The following is a 21950-nucleotide window of genomic DNA, read 5'->3' on the forward strand; positions in this document are numbered from 1 at the left end:
CAACATTGACTGATTAGCCATCTGTTCTAGAACGTTGAAGAATAAGCCATTTATTTTAGGAATTGTGGATTCCACAAACCCCAGTAAGTCTCCGCAGTGCAATTTAGATGTATGTGGGATGATTTTTATTAAAGCAAAGTATTAACCTATTGATCGTGGATGTCCAAGATTCCTTTTGTATAGATGGGGCCCACACTGCTACTTTTTTAGTGCGGTAGACTTTCCTGTGTGTCTTTTAGACGGTTTTGTCAAGTTTGGCTTTGACTAGTCCAACCCATTCTAGGTTAGGGTTAGCATGTTTCAGTTCAGCAAATTCTCTTATGGGTGACTGATTGGCTGCTTTGATTGCGCGCTTGGGCTCATTTTTGACAAGGAATAGGATATCTAGGGCAGATGATGAATTGTCCACACTAAAATTGCAATAGTTTCAAACGGTGTATGTAGATTGCATGTAAATTTGCGTACTAAGAATGTAATACTTTTCAAACATTGAGCCTTGCTCACGAAGGTAACTTTCACTTTTTGAATAAGTTTACACTTTGGAGTAAGTGTATTACTTTTGATATTCACAAAGTCCAAGTGTAAACTTACTACAAAGTGTGAGTTAAATTATTCCACCTCCTGAATATTGCAATTGGCCCACTATTGTATTGACAGGTGACTCCCACCCTAAGCCTCACTCTACCATCCTTAAACACCTCTTACTCCTCCCTAATCCCACCCACTTTAGTATGTTAGATCATTCTGTAAGCCACTCCCCTGTGCCCCCCACACATTTACTACTGACAGCCATACCTCTGTGCATGGAGACTCTACAGTCGGGGAGGGGAACTCTGAAGACATAATTACAGATAATACGAAGTATATGAATTGCAATTTGTAGTACATTTTCTAGTACTACAAAACCTACTACAAAGTGCAGTTTGTGAAACAGGCCCATTGTATGTAAGTGTGCAAGGCCTCTGTGTTAATATCTTTAAAGTGCCAAAATGGAATGGGATTGGTGTAATAAAATAAAAGTCAAAAGGTGAAGGAGCATGCAGCTACAGAATAATACATTTATGTGTGTGGAAAGAGACTGATAATGTCTGGCATCATCCTCAATAAAAACATTCCCTAGGAAATCAGTTTAAATGATACATTTGTTTCGTAAATGTTCTTGAAGTTTGTCTTAGGTTGGCATGTAACACTCACCTTTCCACAGAAAGGACATCACAAGCAGTCTCACAAAGCCCATAGTTGTTCTAGCAGAGATTCGTGACATATTTCCAAATCTGTGAATTCCAAGGGGGCAGTAGTGTCTGTGCAAGGCTCAGAGCTGCAAGGAAAGATGAAGGGGCATCACCCCTGATACAGGAAATCCAATGAATCCTCTGGGCCGATCTGAGGAGGGAAATATTAAAATATTATTAATGTATTATCTTCATGGACAGCAATACATGTAGCAATATAGTAAATGCATAACAGCACTTTTTTTTTTTTTTTTTTATATTATTTTTTTATTGTTGAAACTGAAGGTGTCATACAACATTCAAGTTAAGACAGAAAGTATCGCATTACAAAAAACCAAAAACATCTCAGATACAGTGAACCAAGATCTTTGTACAATAACAAAAGCAATTAGAAGGTGACCTGAATGAAAAGAGAGTCAAAAAAAGTTTTCCCAAATTTTTTCGAATTTTCTCCCCCCTCCAATCCTCGCTGCATAGTTACGCTCACTAATCTTAACTCTTTGCATTTTACGCAACCATTCATAGAAGGATGGAGTCTGAGTTGATCGCCAATTCTGAAGAAGCAATGATCTTGCCACTGCCATGCAAATAAACAGAAGTTTAGCATGTGAGACAGAGATATTTAGATTCTGATCCAAACCGTGCAGCATCAAATTGGAATTTAAAGATATCTGGATATGCAAAATAGAAGATAAAAAAGCAAAAATATCTCTCCAGAACTCTTTGATCATGCAGCATTCAACTGTGACGTGTGTCCAGTTAGCGGGGGCAAAACTTTGACAACGAAAGCAGATCGGTGTATAATTACTAAACATTTTGGCAATTACCGCCGGGGTATAGTAGAGGAGCCATTTCCCCAAAAATATCATTCTACGCCAATTGGCTCCCCGTAAAGTGGAGAAATTATATTTATTAATAGTCCGCCACGTCGTTAAAGATAAAACCTGCTTTTCGTGTTCCCACCATTTTTTAACTGCTTTCGATTCTAAATCGTCTTGTTTGATCTGAGCAAGATGACGTTTCCACTCACCAGGTTTCCTTATTAAAGTAGTATTGAACAGGAGATCGTTGTTAAAAGGGGAAATCTGAGTAAAGGAGGTGGGAGCAAACGGCAGTAAAAGTTTATAGATTAAATGATAACAAAAAGTTGCCAGAAAGTAGTAGGCGCATCTCGGGCGGAGTTAACCACCTAGAGTGATGTAAAAAATCGCCTACTGTGCTAAAGCCGGCTTTAGACCAATAGCCCATTAAATGCGGGCTTACCACCTGCCCTCTTGAGGAGAGTAAATTAATCAGCGAAGAGGAGGTATTGAAAAGAGAGATAGAGTATCGACTAATCAAAGCCTTACGCTTCATAAAAAACCAAGCAATTATTTTATACCTAACCAATTTTGGAGATTTGGGTATTTGAAGAGGGGAGGATATTTGACTCTCTGAAAAAATTAAATCGAAAAAAAAACTAATATAATCATTTGGAATCGGCGAAGGGACCTTGAAACGAGTTAAGTACTGAGCAAAATAGGCGTAATAATACTCTCTAATGTTTGGAAGTGCCAGACCGCCATTATCTAAACCCTCATAAAGGGTAGTCAACGCAATCCGGGGCTTTTTATGTGACCACAAAAAACTTGAGAATAAGGATTCTATTTTAGAAAAGAAAGACCCTGGGAGAAAACACGGAATTGTTGAAAACAGAAAGTTAAACAATGGTAAAATGGACATTTTAATCAGGGCGACTCTGCCTAGTAATGATAAAGGTAATTTATTCCAGCGAGTTAACATCGAACGAACCCTTTGGAGAAGGGGAACAAAATTCAAACCGAAAAGATCTGTAACTGAAGAAGAAAAAAACACCCCCAAATATCTTTTAGGTTTATTATTTATGCAACCGCGTAAATCCGGATGTAATTCTGGAATGTGATTGCCACAAATCAATATTTCGGTCTTTTTTTTATTAATCCTGTAGCCCCCGAAAGATTCATATTGCTCAAAAATCTGAAATGTCTGAGCTTGAGACTGCAAATCGGATTTAATGAGCAACATGATATCGTCAGCATAAAGTTTTATCTTAGACATAAATGGGATTGGGGGTGAAATCTCTGCAGACTTACGAATAGCTATTGCAAGGGGTTCGATAAAAAAGGCAAAAAGAATCGGTGATAAGGGACACCCCTGACGAGTTCCACGGTTAACTGCAACAGATCCAACCAAATGTGAATTAATAATAATATTAGCTTTAGCACCAGAATAAAGATTACGAATGAAGTTGATAACGATGCCTGGAATATGAAAGTGCTGCAAAATAACAAAAAGTGTCTCCCAAACCACCAAATCAAAAGCTTTTTCTGCGTCGAATAACAAAATAAGTGCAGGGATTCTCCGTGTCTCCAGGTAATCCAAAGCTTCTGCCAGATAGTGAGTATTAGTCATAAGCTGTCTACCGGTAATAAAACCGTTTTGGTCTGTATGGATCAAATCAGAAGAGATGCGATTAAATCGAATAGCCAATAATTTAGTGACGATCGTGTAGTCCGAATTTAAAAGGGTAATGGGGCGATATGAATTAGGATCAGTAGCATCTTTCCCCTTCTTCAAGAAGCTGACCACAGTGCCCTCGCGAAAAGAGTCAGGGATTGAGGCTCCAGACAACATAGAGTTGAACAAAAGTAACAACAAATTAGAGAAAGAAGAAAAAAAAACCTTAAAAAACTCTGCAGGGAGTCCATCTGGACCGGCAGCTTTCCCTGATGGAAGATTTTTTACCACCCCCTCTATCTCTTCCAAAGAAAATCCATCTGCCATGGTTAAATCTTCGGGGTGGGAAAGAGAAGGAATCTCAGCCTGCCGTAAGAAAGAGTTTAATTTGGACTGGTTAATGTTAAGCTGGTGTGAATATATATTTTGATAATGACAAAGCATTATCGCACCTATTTTATCTGGGTCTGTTGTGGATTGATGTGAGACCGGACATTTTAACTCCCGAATTAAATTAGATGCTGCTTGTTCCTTGGCCTGCCAGGCCAAGAATCTCCCAGTGAAATTGCTTTCTTCATATATTTTTTGATATTGGGTACGAAAAAATGCCTCGCCCTGGTCATATAAAAAAGTAGTGTATTTTTGTTTAGCTTCCATTAATTGTTCTTTAACCAATCGTGAGGGGTTTTGTTGCCTCTGGACGCTAAGTGTCTGAATACGAGAGTGCAATAGTTTGATTTGAGCCCTGGATGCCTTTAACATAGCTGCATCTTTCCCTATGATGATTCCGCGAATGAAAGCCTTTAGGGCATCCCAAATTATACTTATGGGGGCAGTGCCCATATTAAGAGTTATGAAGTCTTTAATCTTGTTTTTTAATTCAGAGACCCATTTATCATCACTGAGATAAGCTCTATTGAAGACCCATCTTTTAGGGGATCTTCTAATGTCCCCAAAAACGAACTCCCGAATAAGCATAGCGTGATCTGAAAATACATTGAACACCGTATTAGAAAAACCGAGTTTAAGGTTACGTGAAGCAATAAAAAAATCAATGCGGGATGAAGATTTAAATCTACCCGACCAGCAGGTATAATCTCTTTTAGAGGGATTATCAGCCCGCCAGTGATCAGAGAGATCGAATAGTTTAATATAATGTGAAATGGTATGAAAGACTTTCGGTTTAAGTTGTTTAGATAATTGGGATGATGTATCCAAGTGCGGATCCATTAACAAATTAAAGTCCCCACCAATCACGATATCACCTGAGACCATCAATAGAGATTGAAACAAGTCTTCATACAAACTAGCATCATCTGTTAAAGGTCCGTAACAACAAACAAAGATAAAAGGTCTCTGCCTAGCTTTGACTCTGCATAAGACCCAACACCAACGTCCTGCACCACCCTGTTGTGATTGAATAATATCTGCGCAAAGGTTCTTATTCAAGAATATTGCCACCCCACGCTGAGATAAATCACATGATGAAAGGCACCGAAACGAGGCCCAGGATTTAAGCATAGAGAACCCATCTAGTTTAGAAGAGGGAATATGAGTCTCCTGTAACAAAATAACAGAGGGATTCTCAGCTTTTAACCAAACTTCCATAGCGCGTCTTTTCTTAATATTATTTAAGCCATTAACATTCAAAGAAAGCAGCTTCAAACTCTCCTTATTAGACATTGAGATCAGAATTAAATTGTCTATAGAGAATTATCTGCTCTTTGCCCCGTGAATACAATGAATCCATGTTAACAAGTAGACAAAATAAGTAAATATAGTCAGACACAATCAGTTTCCTTTTAGTTTCAACCCAGCCACCCCCCACAGCCCGAGCACCCCCAACAACACCCCCACCACCACCACCCCCCCAACCCCTACCCTCCAATCGCCCCCCCCAACCCCACCAATGGCCAAGATTCCCCAACCCACGCAGACCAATGGTTCCAACCCCCTGCCAATCGGGTGACATCTCTCACCCCCTGGACCCCCTGGACTCCGCACTCCATCCTGTGCACCTGATCCTCCCCTCACCCTACCAAAAAACCTGCCAAAAAAAAAAAAGAAACATCATCTAACCCCCAGGCCCAACAAAATCCAAGTCCAAGTCCTTAAAGACCATAAATTTCCCAAACTCTTCCAAATTTATCCTTATAAGGAGCTGGAAATGTCCCGGAGTAATTCCTGCGCTGCTGCAATATCTGACAACATAAAAAATTTGCCTTTCACTAAAACTTTGAGTTTGGATTGCTGTGCTATCGTGGCTTGAGCACCCTTAGCTTTAAATAATTGTAGCATCTGGACAAACTCTTTTCTTCTACGAGCAGCAGACGCAGACATGTCTGAAAAAATACGACACTTCACGGTTTCATTGACGAAGAATTGTCTTTGCTGAATTGCCGTTGAAAGAATAGTCTCCTTAATCCGTATGTCCGAAAAATTCAATAAAATTGTTCGAGGAAGGGAAGAATTTGGGAAAGGCTGAGCTGGAACGCGATGCGCTCGCGTAATAGTCAGGTCGCCCTCATGATTAGGGATGACTTTAGATTTCAAAAAAGAGGTGACCCACTGCAACGTGCTGGGCCCTTCAAGACCCTCCGGAACCCCCACTATGCGTAGGTTTGATCGACGATTATAGTTCTCTAAATCATCCAATTTGGATTCAAGAGCACGTGAGGTAAGGGAGAGCTGATTTGTGTCCTGTTTGACCTTAATCATTTGATCCTCCAAACTAGAAATGCGGGTTTCAGCCTCTTGCAATCGAGCGGGGAAAGCGGAAAAGAGATCTTCCATTTTATCCAGACGTTGATGGATTAAAGCTAGCTCAGATCGCTGGAACCTCTTCAGCTCTCTAACCTCGTCGAGGATTAAATTTAACATATCCTTGACTGTCATCTTCATCTCCCCCACTGTCTCAGTATCCAAATCAAGCAAAGGACTGAGATGGTCCCCATTAGAGACATTAGAGACAGATTTAGTGATCATAGCATCCGCCATAGTTGTTGGGGGATGTGTGGAAGGATTATCACACAGCGAAGGCGTAGAAGGCATAAATAACATAGGGGGTGCCCCTAAATTAACTTTAGGTGAAGAATTAGGAGGGTGAATAATTGGAGGAGAGAGAGCAGAAGAAGCTTGGGCAGACACGACATTTTTCTTTTCAAAAAGAGGAAATGATTTAGTGCCTTTAACCCCTTCCACTGGGCTTGCCTGCGTGGATGCCCCGTCTCTAAAGAACGAAGACCCTGCGATTTCTGCGGTTTCTGTGCAGTGAGAAGCTTTCAAAACTGAAGATGGAGATAGAGATGAAGACAGAGTCTCACAGATAGATTCCTCGGGCTCTTCCGAACTTTCTGCACTGTGACTTCTCTCCTTTGCCTTACCATCACCGAGGCACCCCTTATTTAATAATTTGGCGGCATTCCGCGCCTCTTTAGCCTGAATGCGGGAAGCCTTCGCCTTCCGTGTATTCAACAGCTTCCCCATCCCAAAAAGCAGCTGGAGCAGATAGAGCAAATATAGGCCTTAAGCGTTGTCGTTGTCGTTGTCACCGGGTGCTACTACCATAAGCTAGTTCTGAGATATGAAAGTTCAAAAGTTCAAGAAGAAATTTTAAGTCGTTTTTGTTGAGGCTCACCTGGCGCTTGCAGCTCAGCCACCTCTCACTGTAGCAGCCGCATCCAAGAACCTCGAGCGCCACGTCAATGCTGGACGCAGGTAGAGACACCGGCTCTGGGATGAGATAATACTGTGGACGCTACCCTGCGATGCTGCGATGCGAAATACAACGCTGTGTCAGAAGCGGCACGTCTCGACGTCCATGAACCAAGCTGCTGATGATGAAAACGAACTTTCACGGCAAGCTAGGCAAGCCAGTAGCAGTATGCTGCTCCCCCGCCGTTTTCAGAGACGCCAGCCGCTCACGCCGTCAGCCGCCATCAACCGCACCAGAGCTGCAGAGCTTCGAGGGGAAAGGGAGGAGCCAGGAGCCAGGAGCCGGGAGTCCTCAGGTGCGCATGGAGGCGTGGAGCTCCATCGCGCCGTCCTCTCTTGCAGGCATACCGCATAACAGCACTTTTGATCAGATCATTTTTTGACAAAAGACTTATGTCAAGTAATATGATGCCCGTTGGATGGAGGTCCAGCTGCTGTTTCCACTGGAGACTTCAGGAGACAAAGGAACTAATTAGATTGCAGCAGAGCACTTTTGGCAAATGTGCCACCATGCAGTGGTCAGCCAGAGATGTGTTGTGTTGTAGGAGAAACAAATTCAGAAAGCCTGTCATTTTTTCCCTACACTTGGGGACCATTGCTGAATTTTCCTCTACAGGTCTTCTATGCTTCCCACTCTTGACTCCTGCATAGAAATTCTGCCAGTCTTCTGTCCTGAATTATTTCTATGCGCAGATTCTTTTTCATTGGAATGGGGGAGTTTTTGTTAATTTTATTGTGCGTCTAGATTGAAAAGGCCTAAAGAACCACGGTCAAGGAAGCTACAGCCAATGATGTTGGTCCTCTCTTAAACAAATAGTGGAATTGTCATGGGACCTGTGCCCAGGCAACCTGATGTCCACTGAACACAGCCAGTCATCAGTCACAACCGCTGTCAGTATCTGTGACAAAGAAAGCATTTACAGTTTCTTGAGGGAGAGATTGGTCCAGGCCCCAAGATCTAGATTAGAGAGTCCACCTCCAATTTTTGTCTCCACAAGCAGCAGGACTATATGCCCTTCTCTGCTTTAGACCTCAGACTTGTTCTCTTTTCCATGGCAGAATGTGCCTAGGACCATCTACCTTAAGTTATGGGGTTACTTCTTGAAGTAATGGATTGGAATAAATGAGACAATTGTAGGTCGGAACTAAAATTACCAGGATTTGTTTGAAATCATTCAAAAAAATGTCCCCCGTGAAAATGCTACAGTAGTTGATTGTGTGCTACAAAAGTGATGTTTTGAAAACAGTTGATGGGGGGACCTTTTGCACCTTCCTTATAGAAGTGTAGCACTCACCAACGTTGACAAGATGTTAATTGTAGAAAGCATAGTCACCATTGGGTATTTAACTGCCTTGTTAGAAATGAAATAATCATCCTCTACATATACAAGATATTGACGTTTCCAACCTATGAAATATTTCACAGGGTCTTCAGTAGAATAAATCTTAATTTAGCAGTTTCTCACCTCAATTTACATATTAAAGAGCATTGATAATGCTTGAAAACAGGGATGACAGGGCAGCCAGCTGAGTCAGCACCTCGAATGAGGAACATAAACAGGAAGGCTGAAAAACCAAGGAAGGAAGGATAAACTTACCAATTGGTGATCATATTAGTCACTCTCACTGTATTCCAGAATCTGATTCTCAGCTTTGTACTGTGGTGCAACACTTTGAAAACACCAAAAAGTGATGGGCAGAATGCTTGAATTATCTCAGCCACTGGTAATCACTCAGGCCGCATCCCCGTCCATTGTCATTTTGCACACCATGCCACCTCAGTTTAGATGCTACCATATGCAAATCAGCTTTGATCCTGCTCCAATAGGAACAGTTCAGTCTTAACTGCCAGGCCAGGCCAGGCCAACCCTTAACCAGAACAAAAGCAACTCAAGACCTGTGAAGTACATCACTTTTTTTGTATTTTCATTGTGACACCCTCAGTGCTATGGGTATGCCCAGACATGGGTCCCATGCTCACTGTGCCACTGGAACTAAGCTACAACCGACTGAAGAGCCCCAGCTAGGGTGACTTGGGCTGCTCATGTACCAGTTTTGAGAGAAACTGATGGATGTTTGGGCCAGACTGTTCTTACAGCAGAACCATGGCTGGTTTGCATACAGCTGGATCTAATCTGAGGTGGCATAGTGAGCAAAAAAACTATGGATTGGGATGCTGCCCAAGTAATTACCAGTGAGTGAGATTAATTCAAGCATTCCACCCCTCACATTGTTGTACTTTCAAGATGCTGCATCACTGCACAAAGCTGTAAAAGCAATATCTTGTGTGGAATTTGTACTTGAGGCACCCCCTCCAGTACAAATTTATATGCACTGCTGGAGGGAGATGGCTCTTTATATAGTGGACTAAAAAGAGGTACTTTGTGTAAGAGACCAGACAAACCCCAAAAGAATTACAGAGGCACAAATGAAACCTCAAATGGTCTCTTTTGTGGTAGTGTGGGCGAGCAGGTAGGCATATCAGAGGGTAGTGCTAAACATTTATTGTGCACACAAAGGCAGTAAGTGATACACACACTCAATACAGAAATCCTATACCAAGTTGTAAAAATAGCCCTTACTTTTATGTGAATTTAGATACCAAGATAATCGGAATCAGGTAAGTACTTTTCGGGTTATGAATTTTTACAGTTTTCAAAAGTTGACACTGCAATTTTAGGGAGCAGCAATGTTATCCAATGGGGGGAAACGCATTGCATTCAGGCAATTAACAGCAGCTTGATGAACTGGTCTCTGGGACTTAAGGTGAGTATTGGGCAAGGTCCACGGCCGCACCAACAAATCATCCACTTGAAGAGGTGGGATGTATGATGTTACAACGCATGCTTTTACAACGCATGCTGTTACAACGAAATTTTTACAACGCAAATGCAGTGATAACGCAAGTCTTTACAACACAAGTCTTTACATCGACTTGCACTAGATGGCGTGCTAACATTAAAAAAGTGTAATTTACTATTCTAACTCCAGTCCACGTAACAGTAGGGAAGGTGTTTGGATAGTAAACTACACTATTTTTAATGTTAGCACGCCATCTAGTGCAAGTCGATGTAAAGACTTGCGTTGTAATGGCATGCGTTGTCAATGCATTTGCGTTGTAACAGTTTCGTTGTAATGGTACTGCGTTGTAAAAGTTGCGTTGTAAAGGTTGTTCCCCGAAGAGGTGTGATACGGCATTGGGTGTTCCATTCACTTCAATAGGGAACACTCCTGTGGAAACCCACAGGGGTGCTCGACCCCTGAGATGCTCGGGCATGTAGGGACACTGCTGGTCCATTTCTCCTTGGGCTGTGTGGTTTGGGTGCAGTTCTGTCTTTTGGCTTCCGGTTTGGTGCTGGAGTCACTTGTGCTTGGAAGGGGCCTGCAGAAAAAGGCTGCAGGCGGCAACTGAAAGTTCAGTGTGGCCAAACCCACAGATGGGCTCAGCTCTTGTGGGGTGGCATTTCCCCTGTCTGTAGGAAACCAGAGTTGCATATCACAGGCAGTGGAGGCCTTTGAACCCCTCTGCCTTGATATGCAGATTAGTAGTCATCCTGCTTGGAGAGGTGACAACACCTCCTGCCAGAGGAGACTTTGTTTCTAACCTCAAAGAGTGGGGGGCTGCCACCTCCAGGGTGTTAGAAACACGTCTGTGATGGCAAACTGGAGAGCACCAGTCAGCCAACACACTAGAGGTTGGTAGGTTTTCAGGGGGTACTCTAAGGTACTCTGGGTTCATGTATTAATAAATCCAACACTGAAATGAGAGTGGGTTTATTAATGCGAGGTGTTTGATACCAAACACCATAGGTTTCAGTGAAGGCATTATGTAGGACAAAAAGCAGCAGGCCTCTGAGGGCAGTGGAACCGATCCTGGAACGGTGCACCAGATGGAGACCACCCATACTTTAGGTCCAAAAGGCTTCTGTGTCAGCACCCCAGGCAGACGAGCCTAGCCCTACAGTAGTCTGTGTCATCTCCATAGCAGGGCAGCTGGTTCAGAACCAACAGCCACATCCTGTACTGCCACCCTGCTTGCCACAGGTAGGACATGAATTCCCCTCTGCACTAGCCTACAACTTGGCACAACAATCTGGCCATAAAAGCCGATCAGCTCTGCTAGAGTGACACCACGCAACAGGCTGGACAAGGCCCCAGCTCCACCACATTTTCAGAACGAGTAGGCAGATGGTTCTTGAAGGCTCTTTCTGGATCTGGCACACCATCTTGGAATGTAAAGGCTAGGAAGCAGCTGCTCCTCAGCAATGAGACTTGGTGGAGGTTAAATGTGGCAGATAGTTTATGGAGCGACAGAGTGCTCTTAATCCACCTGACCTTTGCACTCAAGAACCCCCCCCCCCTCCTCCCGCTTATTCCTTCAACATGGAGATTGGTGTTTAGTTTTGTTTCTCTGACTACAAATTGAGAAGCTTTGTATGCTGAAATATGCGATAACCTTGCTTGGAAAGACTTCAAGATGTCGTTTTCTATAGCAGAATTACATATCTATGAATGGACTGTACAAATATTGCAAAATATATCAGCAGTTATGAAAGCATAAATAAAGCAATTTCTTTTGTAATTTATTCTGTGTGATGGAAACAAAGAATTTAATTGGATGAAAACAAATCAAGATATTTTACTTGGTGATAGGTGAATCATGAATATTCACTAAAACCCAATTTCCATACATTATCTTTGGTGTGCTATATAGTTTTATTAGTAAAAATTGTACGTCTGTACAAATTCCATGGAAAATGTGCTGTCTGTAAATAGCAGTATGCTATCATGCCATGCTTTAGCAATATATTTGAGACAGTGTGCTCCAAAATGCACAGCTACATACCACACTGTTACCATTCGCCTGCATAAAGGGTGTGGCTCACTTGATATACTTAATCTTTGTGTGAGGCTTGGATGCTTGACAGTCCCTATGAATTCACTAATGTAACATTGATAACAGCACACCGACTATGAAAACTGTTTCAGCACCACTGGTAAAAGTAATGGTTCTGTCAGTGCTTGTATCTGTTGCTTGTTGCAGCCCAATCCTGTAATTTTACCTCACATGTTCTTCTTTCTGAATTTTAGAAACTCAGCATTAATAATTTTACAAGGAAAGGCTCCTTTTGAAGAGAAAAGTTTGACTCTCTTCTCTTGAAATACCACAGTTTCCCTAACCCTTGAAGCAGAAACACCGACAGACACTACTTCAAGGAAGTGGTTAGCCCAGCTCCAGTGTAATATCAGCGCACTCCTTGTGACATCACATTTAGTTTGCGTGATAACTACCGCAAGAGTAGCGTAACGCAACTTTCAATATCGCAGCCCATCGCGGGAAATTAACCCTGTGACAATGTGGGATTCACAACAAGGCGGTAGCATGCAATAATCACCAGATAACGTGCCAAATGTACGCGTCAAAATCAACGCCAAGCCGCATAAATGCGATACGCGAACACTAAAAAACGTGATGAGGCCAATCGCTGTACAGAAATCAGCGAAGACCAGCCACAGGCCTGCAAATCCCACGCGTCTGGTGGAACAAAGCACTATAAAAGCAAGAAAAAAAAGCCAAAAACCAATTCTAACTGCGTAGTAACTTGGATGCACCTGGACCGAGTGCAGAGGACAAGCCGAACACCACAAGCCCCACGTAGGACCAGCCAGAAACCCCACGTTTGGGGAAGGGAAAGGACAAGAGGAAGAGGAAGATGGGGTTCAGTCCGCAGGAAGACCGGACCATCGCCACGGAGGTGACCCAACACCATCAACAACTGTTTGGCACCTCCACTGCGGCACTGGCAACCCAAACAGAAATATGGCAAGCCATCGTCACCAACGTCAATGCAGTCTGAGTGTCGATGAGGTCACTGGAGGACATCAAGAGGTGCTGGCATGATCTGAAAAGACAGACACAACATAAGCTCGCCGCCAACAGGGAGGCAGCAACGGTGACTCGAGGTGGTCCCCCTGCGACACAGGAGGAGCTGGATGAGCTGGAGCAAGTGGTAGCCACAGCAGTGAGGAGATGGTGGCAGGATTGGGGAGTATGGAAACAGCACGATATGACTTGACACAACAGCAACAGGGTGAGTAACGACCAACACCTGGGGGGACGGGGGAGTTGGGCACAATGGCACACATGCACAATCAAGTGTAGCACACTGCACACCCACAATGACAGTGGAACATGTCTCTGATTGGCTTGTCACACTGCAGTACACATAGAAATTCCAAGGTGGCCCCCATCCACAATGTGCACAAAGGGGGCCCCCCCCATCACCAATATCACAACCAACCCATGCACATGTGCAGAATCCAGCTAAGCAGCCACTCTGTGACCCACACTGACTATGCAAGTAACACTGCATGTCTGATAGCATGGCAGCAGCCCAAAAAAAATGACACGACCCACGATACGACATGGAGGTAGCCCAGTGCGGATCACATCTGTAAAGGAGCAGATCACACTCTGACATGTCCACGTGCACCCACAACCCATGCCCTACGAAACACGCAACAGACGAACAATGCGCCAGGCCACAAAAACTGTCCAAGAGCACATATGACCCAAGTCAAAAGCAAATCAGGCCCCGATAAGCACATAATTCTAAGGCACTCCACCTCAAAGGGAGAAGGCCACATGAAATCAGAGCTGCAGGGGTAACTCCCCCACAATGCAGCACACACACATTGCCATTGTTGCTGATGTCCTGTGATTGCTATGTGGCACAATGTGCAACACCAGCACTACAGGACTGAGCTCACAACAGGTTCCGCTCGTGCGTAGTAACTGTCCACTCACACCTTGCATTGCCTGACACAGTGTGACGATAATGAACGGGTACTACCACACATCCGTCATGTATTCAGAAAACACACTGACTGCCATCAAATAGCCAGCTCCTCTAACAGTCACAATATACATTGGCATGCAGTCTGAATGTAAACATCTGCAAATCAACAACATACATGTGAAACTCTGTTAACCTGCACCTCCCCTTAACATTTCAGAGGGACAATCAGCACCTACTGCAGAGTAGGACACAAACCCCATCATTGATGACCTAGAGGACAACCTGCACATATGTCAAGATACCCTCCAACGGATACTGGACAGCCTCTGCACACCACCCCCAGGAGCAGGGCAGGCCAGCTGCCTCGAGGTGACCCCACCACCTGCACAGACCACACAGCCGGAAACACACACCACCACGGCTGTCTCCCAGGACCCCCCCCCCCCGACCAATACATGGAGCACATACAACATGTGTGGTCTTCCCAGGTGGAGTTGACTGAACAGCTGCGTGTGTGGTTCGAGCTCACGGTAGCCAAGCTCAATGCCGTACGTGGGTGTTTGAGTCCCATCAGGGACCACATACAGTCCCTATCGGGCACCCCCTGTGTGCACCATGCTCAGCCACAGATGACTGCAGCGGGAACATCAACACACACAGCTCCGACCCATGATGTGTCCGTGGCACACAGTGATGCTGCCCTATCACCTTCACAGCCTGATGTGTCAGTGGGACACAGTGATGCAGCTATCACCCTGCCACACACACCAGACACACTGGACACACTGGACACAGAACCCGTATCAGGGGAGTAGGAAGGGGATGTGAACTACAGTGTGAGGAAGGAGGCAGTAGCAGCCATCACCGCCGTATGTCCTGTCCCTGCCTGGTTATGACCTATGCATCATGGCCTGGGAAACACCTCCTAGTGACCCTCGGAACACACTGCGGCTTTCACCTGGTGCTAACGCGCCTTATCACCTGTTTTTTGTTCTTATCGCAGTTCTGTCTGGTCATTGTGAATGTTGTGATGTTGTGTGGTCGTGGCTTTTGGCACGGGAACGCCCACTCTGCATCTCATTAGCGATAGTTGCGGGGATCCTCTGTGGCGACTTTTTTTGCGGCTATCGCGGGAAAACTGGTGCTGTGGTTTGTTAGCACCAGCTTGTGAATGGGGAGGTAAATGTATCATGACTTTGGCTGTGATAAAGTGCCGTTAATTCGGAGATAGCTACTTGTGAATATGCCCTTTAGCCTTTAAGGAATCATCACACCCATTGCCTCAAAGAATTTTAAGTTAGTACTAAGGCTGGTTGTTTTTAACATGAGATTAAAGGAAAGAATATGTTTTCTTAAACATATTTGTTATTGTTAACATTTATCAGAGACTTCCTATAGGAGCTGGCTCATGATTTACCCTTGGCAAAACATCTGACGACGGACAAGGCTTTTGGACACCTGCTCACCAACTTTTAATGTTCATAGATGTGGTCAAAGTAGATGCATTCTGCCTTTCCTTTATGACCTATGAGGTTAGTTGTAAGTCAGGAGGAAAGCACAAGTCACTCAATCAGAATTTCTCTGTAGTAGGGACCCCCTTTGAGACAGTAGGGTAGGTATTGTCTGGGTCCTGTGCACTAATTCAGCCGTAGAGCATGGGTTTGAGATGAAAGTGTGACGTCTTACTCCTGTGCCTACTATTACTTATAGGACCGTTCTTCATTGGAGTGTGTGTTTCATCCCATTTCAGCTCCTGTTTGGCCATCTTGTAATAGGCCCCCTCAGTTATGCGAAGAAAGGGTGGGAGAAGGTGCCCAGGAAGACCTCACAGGCTGTAATTGACTACATGTTAGTCCTCATGTCCTAAATGGGGAATGAAAGAGGCCATTCTAAATCTAGAAGCCAATCAGGAAGCAATCAAACAATGGTACAACCTGAAGGCCTCTCTGGTAGAGTGCCAATAGCTAGAATGTGTGGCTCATGAAACTTGAGGAACTCCAGGCCCTCCAGGACTGGTGGACAGAAACCTATGCAGTGAAAGTAAAGAAAAGTTAGGTCACCAATCTGGTGGACCTACAGATTCTCAGGAACCATTTAAAGGGTCCTGCATATTAACAGACGCAAGTCACACTTTAAGAGGTTTGAAATCACACTGCTCATAGTGACATGGTGTTCTCCTTTCACCAAGAGCAAAGTGGCTCAGTGGAAGGAGCGGTAGTCTCTCTCACTTTGCTTCACGATTCCTACTGACCCCTGGGTTAACCAGCTGGTGTACCCATGACTTTAGCAGAGGAGACAGTATGTCAATTAAAAGTAAAATTTACAGGTTCTCAAAGTAAGGGCCAGTATTAAGGACATGGTTTAAAAAAATGTTGGGCCTGGGGGTGATTCGTGATTGAGCCCATCAATCCCTGGTCCGGGCCAGTGGCCCTGATGCCAAAGGTTACCCCATCAGGTGGAATTCCAGGGCTGAGGTTCTGTGTAAACTGCCATTCAGTCTCCAAGACTGATCCACGCCCCATACCTCGAGCTGAGGAGCTCCTTAACCAGTTTGGGGCTGCCAAGCACTTAGGCATATTTGATCTGATGTCAGGGTAATGACAGATTTCCCCTAACAGACAATGCAAAGGGGAGTTCAATGTTCTCCACTCCTGAGGGGCTTTTTCAGTTCTGAGTGATTCACTTCAGACTGAAGAATGCCTCTGCCAGCTCTGAGCGACCGGTTTCTGGTTGGAAAAAGTTCAAAGGCACCTATCTAAAATACATTGCTGTCTTCAGTTCCAGCTGGGTAGCCCACCCAACTTATATAGGGGTAGTGCGGCAGGCCCTGCAACATGCAAGTCTGAGTATCCAGGCCAGTAAGTGCCAGATAGGTCACGGTTCTGTGCTCAAACCTGGGGCACCAAGTTGGTGGTGGGGGGGGGGGGGGGAGGCACACGGGCAGCCCTTCAGCCAAAATTTGAGACAATTATGGCCCTGGGAACCTCCCGAAACCCAAACCCACAACCCCAAGTGAGGGCCTTCTTGGGCTCACACGTTACTCCCACAAGCTTAAAACAGGTTATAGGGGCACTGTTGGACCCTTACTGAACTCCTTTCCAAGAAACAGCCCAGAGAAGTGATCTTGATAGAGCGGTGTCAAAAGTCATTTGACACCCTGAAAGAGGCATTGTGCACTGCACAGGTCCTCAAGGCTCCTGAGGCAGAACAAAGCCACAGCTCTTCCAGTGAAAATACCCTACTCAATGTAGGGACATAAGTTTTTGGATTTCAACATTTTACATTTTTTTCATTTGCACATGTTCCACTTCAAAACATTAAGCGCCCCACCTTATAAGGTGCTCGATATATTATTTTGACAGGTCTACATGGCAGGTTTTAGGTTGCTGCAGTCCGGCTGTACAGGATAGGTCTGAAGCCATGTCTTCACTGTAACTGAAGTGGAAAGCACAATCAGTCCTGCAGTCCACAAGTGAGATTTAACTTTCCATGCCATGGGTGCATTTCCACATCATATACTATGGCCTTATAGAAAGTTACATGTACCAAATATGATTAAGCCAGTTTTGACATGTTTAAAGGTGGAGCACAGGCACCTCACTCCTGGTTAAGAGTTGTAAATCCAGTAAAATGGAGTAGGCAAAAATCAGGGGGGGAAACATGCCGAAAATTGCAATTTCCAGATGCATATCTGCTTAGTGGAGTAATTAAACAATTTGCAAGAATTTAAACAATGACAGCTCAGAGCTATAAACCTGACTGACTACTGACCACAGATTACGTGGCAAACTCTTCAGCATCACTAATTTTAATCATTAAGCAGTGAAAGGCTTACTAATGTTCATTGGTCCACTCCTGCATCCCACAAAACTAGTTCCTCTGTCCTCACCTGAAAGTGTATGGAAAATTTGGAATCGCAGATCAGAAACTGCATGAACTTCAACTGTAACATTTGAAGTTGTTTGCTGAATTACATTTCTGGTGCTGCCGGTGCTCTATGATCCTGGTCTGGTCTGAAGCAGCAGGTCCGGGTAACAAACAATACCGGGCATAGATATTACCCCGCTACCTCCATCAAGTGCAGGCTCCTTGCAATTTATTTTCCTGTACGCTTCTTGAAAATGTATACAAAGTTCTCAATTCCACTGGAGGGCGGGGACACCTCACTGTTTATGTGATGTTCTTCTGCAGTGATAAACCAGCATATTAAGATAAGAGCACCTAACCCCAATCTGCAACTGTTGGTGCAGACTTTGCTTTTTTAAATTAATACATCTCTGTCATCTTCAGTATTTACAATTTGGAGAAAGGTGTCAGCTTACTCTCTCCATCTTTTTTCACTTAGGGGCTAAATCGCAAGCATTTTTGCTAAAGCTTTTTCATATCCTTGGTGTTATGAGAGTGATCAGTGCAAACAACTATTATCATTGTATCATAAAACACATTTGGTGAAATGGTAATAAATGACAAGAAAAGTAGTACATCTTTTGTTGTGCTGACTTTAGTTATGGTGGTGAAGTGCTTTGCTGTTATTTGTTTTGTTCTGCTTACTGCACTGTGTTGTACTCTGCTTGTTACTATGCATTTTATTTTTGCTAGACTTTCTATGTTTTTGTTCTGTTAGTGTGTTTTGTGATATGTTATTTTGTCTTGTTCTGCTCTGTAATTTCTTTATAGACGCCAACGCATGCTGCTACACATTCTGCAAAAGCAGCTCATTCCTTTTTATGTTTTCCGTGGAAAACAACCAATCACCACTGTCCATAGTTGTACCTCTCTAGCTATTCCACTATTTAAGACCCTAGTCATCCCAATCCTGTGGGAGAGACACCAGGATTTAAATTAGCACTTCCAGTGCTCACCATATATTTTAGGTCTTCATCTAACAGGATAAATAAAATCATTATTTATCACACTCAATGACCAGTAACAAAGCATTAAAAAAAACATGATCCTACAATGGAGCAGAGGCTGTCCTCAGAGCTTTATCTGTGAGCTGTAGCTACAGCACTAAACATCTCATGGAATTGAAGCATCATGGGCCTTATCCCTAGATGTTCTGGCTCCTTCACTAATGTTATGAACCCTCTTTCGGTTTGTGATAGAATCACCCTGGGCAGACATGCCATGAGAGGTTAGGCATTTAAAAATGCAAGATCTTCCCAGCTGACACACACAGATAAGCATAGCTACAGCAATTACTGGTTCACCATTGAAAAGATCACACACTCTTTATGTATGTACTTATATAGCACTCGACTTACCCTTGGGCATCTCAGCGCTTGCATTGGGAACCCATCCTGGCTTTTTCCCTGTGAGATAACCCGTACTGGGCATCCCCAGGTGAAAGCCAGGCATCCCGCTGCAGGGGGGGCTGTAGTGGAGATTAAGCAAGCTATTGCACAGAGTTGCAGAGTGTGAACCCATGATTTGAATAGGCACCGAAGTGATAATTATCGAGTCCGTGGACACTTGGGCTCAGACCCTGCCGCATCGGGACTTGAACCCTGGTCCCGGGTCTGACCTCTGCTTCAGGGTATGCCTTCTCTAACCAGTGAGCCACACTTCTCCACCGACTCTTCCGATGGACACTCTTCAGAAAGCTCAATCTAAGATGCCAGGCAAGATAGGATTACGTCTCTGGCAAAAGTAAATATGAGCCAGCAAAAAAGAATGAATGCCTTTGCTAATGTACTTAGAGATTGTTATAAACAATTGCTATGACTACCCATATATGTACATGACAAATATATGTTTCAATGGTGCTCACCAGTCTGAGTGAGCATGGGTAAGTCACTTTGCTTTGTTGTCATAAATATTACTTAATGGAAGAGGAGGAGTGTTAGTGTTAAGTTTGACTATGAGGCCTCCTTTTCTTGCCTTGAGATCATTTAATTGTCCCTTCTTTGTTGGTGCGCTCACTTGTGAGAGTGTCACATGTGCATATACACTGTGCATCATGTTTGTGGTCCTTGGGCTTTCACTTAACAAATCAGAACTTCTACTGTGCTGTATTCCTTGTTTAGTAGAACTGAACAATAGCATTTAATAGCAATGTACAGGGAAAATTCATGAAAGGATGAACAATGGGGGCATTGCATGTAGGTATTTGTAGTTTGTTATTCTGCTGTTCTACTGATACACATAGTTATGAATGCAATTCACAGAGATGTGTGTAGATCCATAACTCTGCCTGCCCTATCACTTATGTGCAGAGTTCTCTGCCAAATTTTCGAAGTACTGCACACATCCAGTTTTATGTCTTAGGTATAAATATGGGAGTAGCAGTAGGGTTCTTGGAAAATGGGGAGTCCACTAAAAAGTTAGAGGAGAAATGAGAAAATGAAGGTGGAACAGAGCGAAGGACGTGCAAATCCTTTCTGAAACTGACTTTTTTACGTTTTGGGAAAACCCATTGCGAGCTATCACTGTGAATCCATGTGTAGACAAGGTGGCTGTCTTATTATAGATTTTCTGTAATCACAAGAAAACACATTACAAGATGGCTGCCATGCTTCCAAAAACATTGGCAAATCCAACAGCTTTTTGCTCAAATGTAAAGGCAAGAGGTTTGGGTCTAACAACGTGTGTTTAGTTATAGGTTTATTTATAATGCCATGATCCCGGTACCCACCTAGAAGCTGTTGTCAACTGAAACTAAGGACTCCTGTGACTTCACATGAGGCATATTTCTGACCAGTCATAAAAGCTGGAATATTGTCTGGATCTGTTCCACCTACTTCAATGATTTTGTCATATCTTCATTGGTTTATTGGTTACTATTTCGAGACTTCTATCATCAGCTCTATGCAAATTTGGTCTATCAATAGTGGGCTGATCATATAGATCTGTTGCATATTTTCACCTTACATACAAGTCCAACTCTCCGATTCAGGCCGTAGACTAATGATATCAAGGTTATTCTCCCGCCTCCCGATTCCTATATGTAGAAACCTGATTCGGATTACTGAATCATGATATGCTGGAAAGAAGGCACAGTGAAATGTTGATTCCTGTCACACACGCTCCCATCTGCCCTCCAGAAATGTCCTCTGACATCAAAGGTTAACGCTTTGTAATTAATTTTTTGAGGGGGAGATTACAGTATGTGATAAACCTCGACATTTTATTTTTGGCAGTTGTGGTGATGCAACCTAGGGCCTAGCAATAAGGTCACACCACACGTGTTACTAATGTAGTGGCCAGTATAATCCCTTCCACGCCCAGTGCTCCGGTGTGGTGGTGGCTTGCACCGGGTACTGACATGATGTGATGAGTTATGCATTGCGTGCTTACTTCATCCGGGCTATTTATTGCCGTGGTTAGCACCACGTCCGAGGGGACGTCGGGCGTTTCCACTACACACACGTTCAGGGGGGTTTTGGCATGAACACCACCTGGGGACCTTAACCTTACATGGTCCAGCCCAGGCGGAGACAACACTACTTTCCTCCTTTACCTAGAGGTGCGAAAACCAAACAACACCGCATGTGGCGGCGTGACATCACAGTAAATACTGAAAAGTCTCACAAACAAACAAACGGAACAGTCTTACTTGGCCTTGGCGGGGGCGCAGCCTGCTCTCACTTCCGCATTTGACAGCGGGCCACAAAGTCTCGATACTTCTGGGATGGCTGCGGGCAGGGGCGTAGATAGTACTTGCTCTGGCTGCGCCTGTCCGGCGGGGTCTGAAACAGGTCTTCGGAACCATCCGCTCCGGCCGTCTCTG

At 44.0% G+C, this 21950-nt stretch overlaps 1 protein-coding gene and 1 long non-coding RNA gene across 2 annotated transcripts in view; one reads left to right on the plus strand and one right to left on the minus strand.

The window, feature by feature from the left end:
* Window positions 1–21950, minus strand: part of LOC146808981 (myeloid cell surface antigen CD33-like) — a 413580-nt gene that overhangs the window by 295486 nt on the left and 96144 nt on the right. The window contains exon 2 of the mRNA XM_085615778.1: window positions 1195–1383. Coding sequence (XP_085471904.1) covers window positions 1195–1264 — 70 coding nt within the window. The 5' untranslated portion in view covers window positions 1265–1383. The remainder of the gene's footprint in view (window positions 1–1194; window positions 1384–21950) is intronic.
* Window positions 1–21950, plus strand: part of LOC146808982 (uncharacterized) — a 267404-nt gene that overhangs the window by 97378 nt on the left and 148076 nt on the right. The gene's annotated exons all lie outside the window — the stretch shown is intronic.

Source organism: Triturus cristatus, chromosome 7, assembly GCF_964204655.1.
Source record: "Triturus cristatus chromosome 7, aTriCri1.1, whole genome shotgun sequence".
NCBI lineage: Eukaryota > Metazoa > Chordata > Amphibia > Caudata > Salamandridae > Triturus > Triturus cristatus.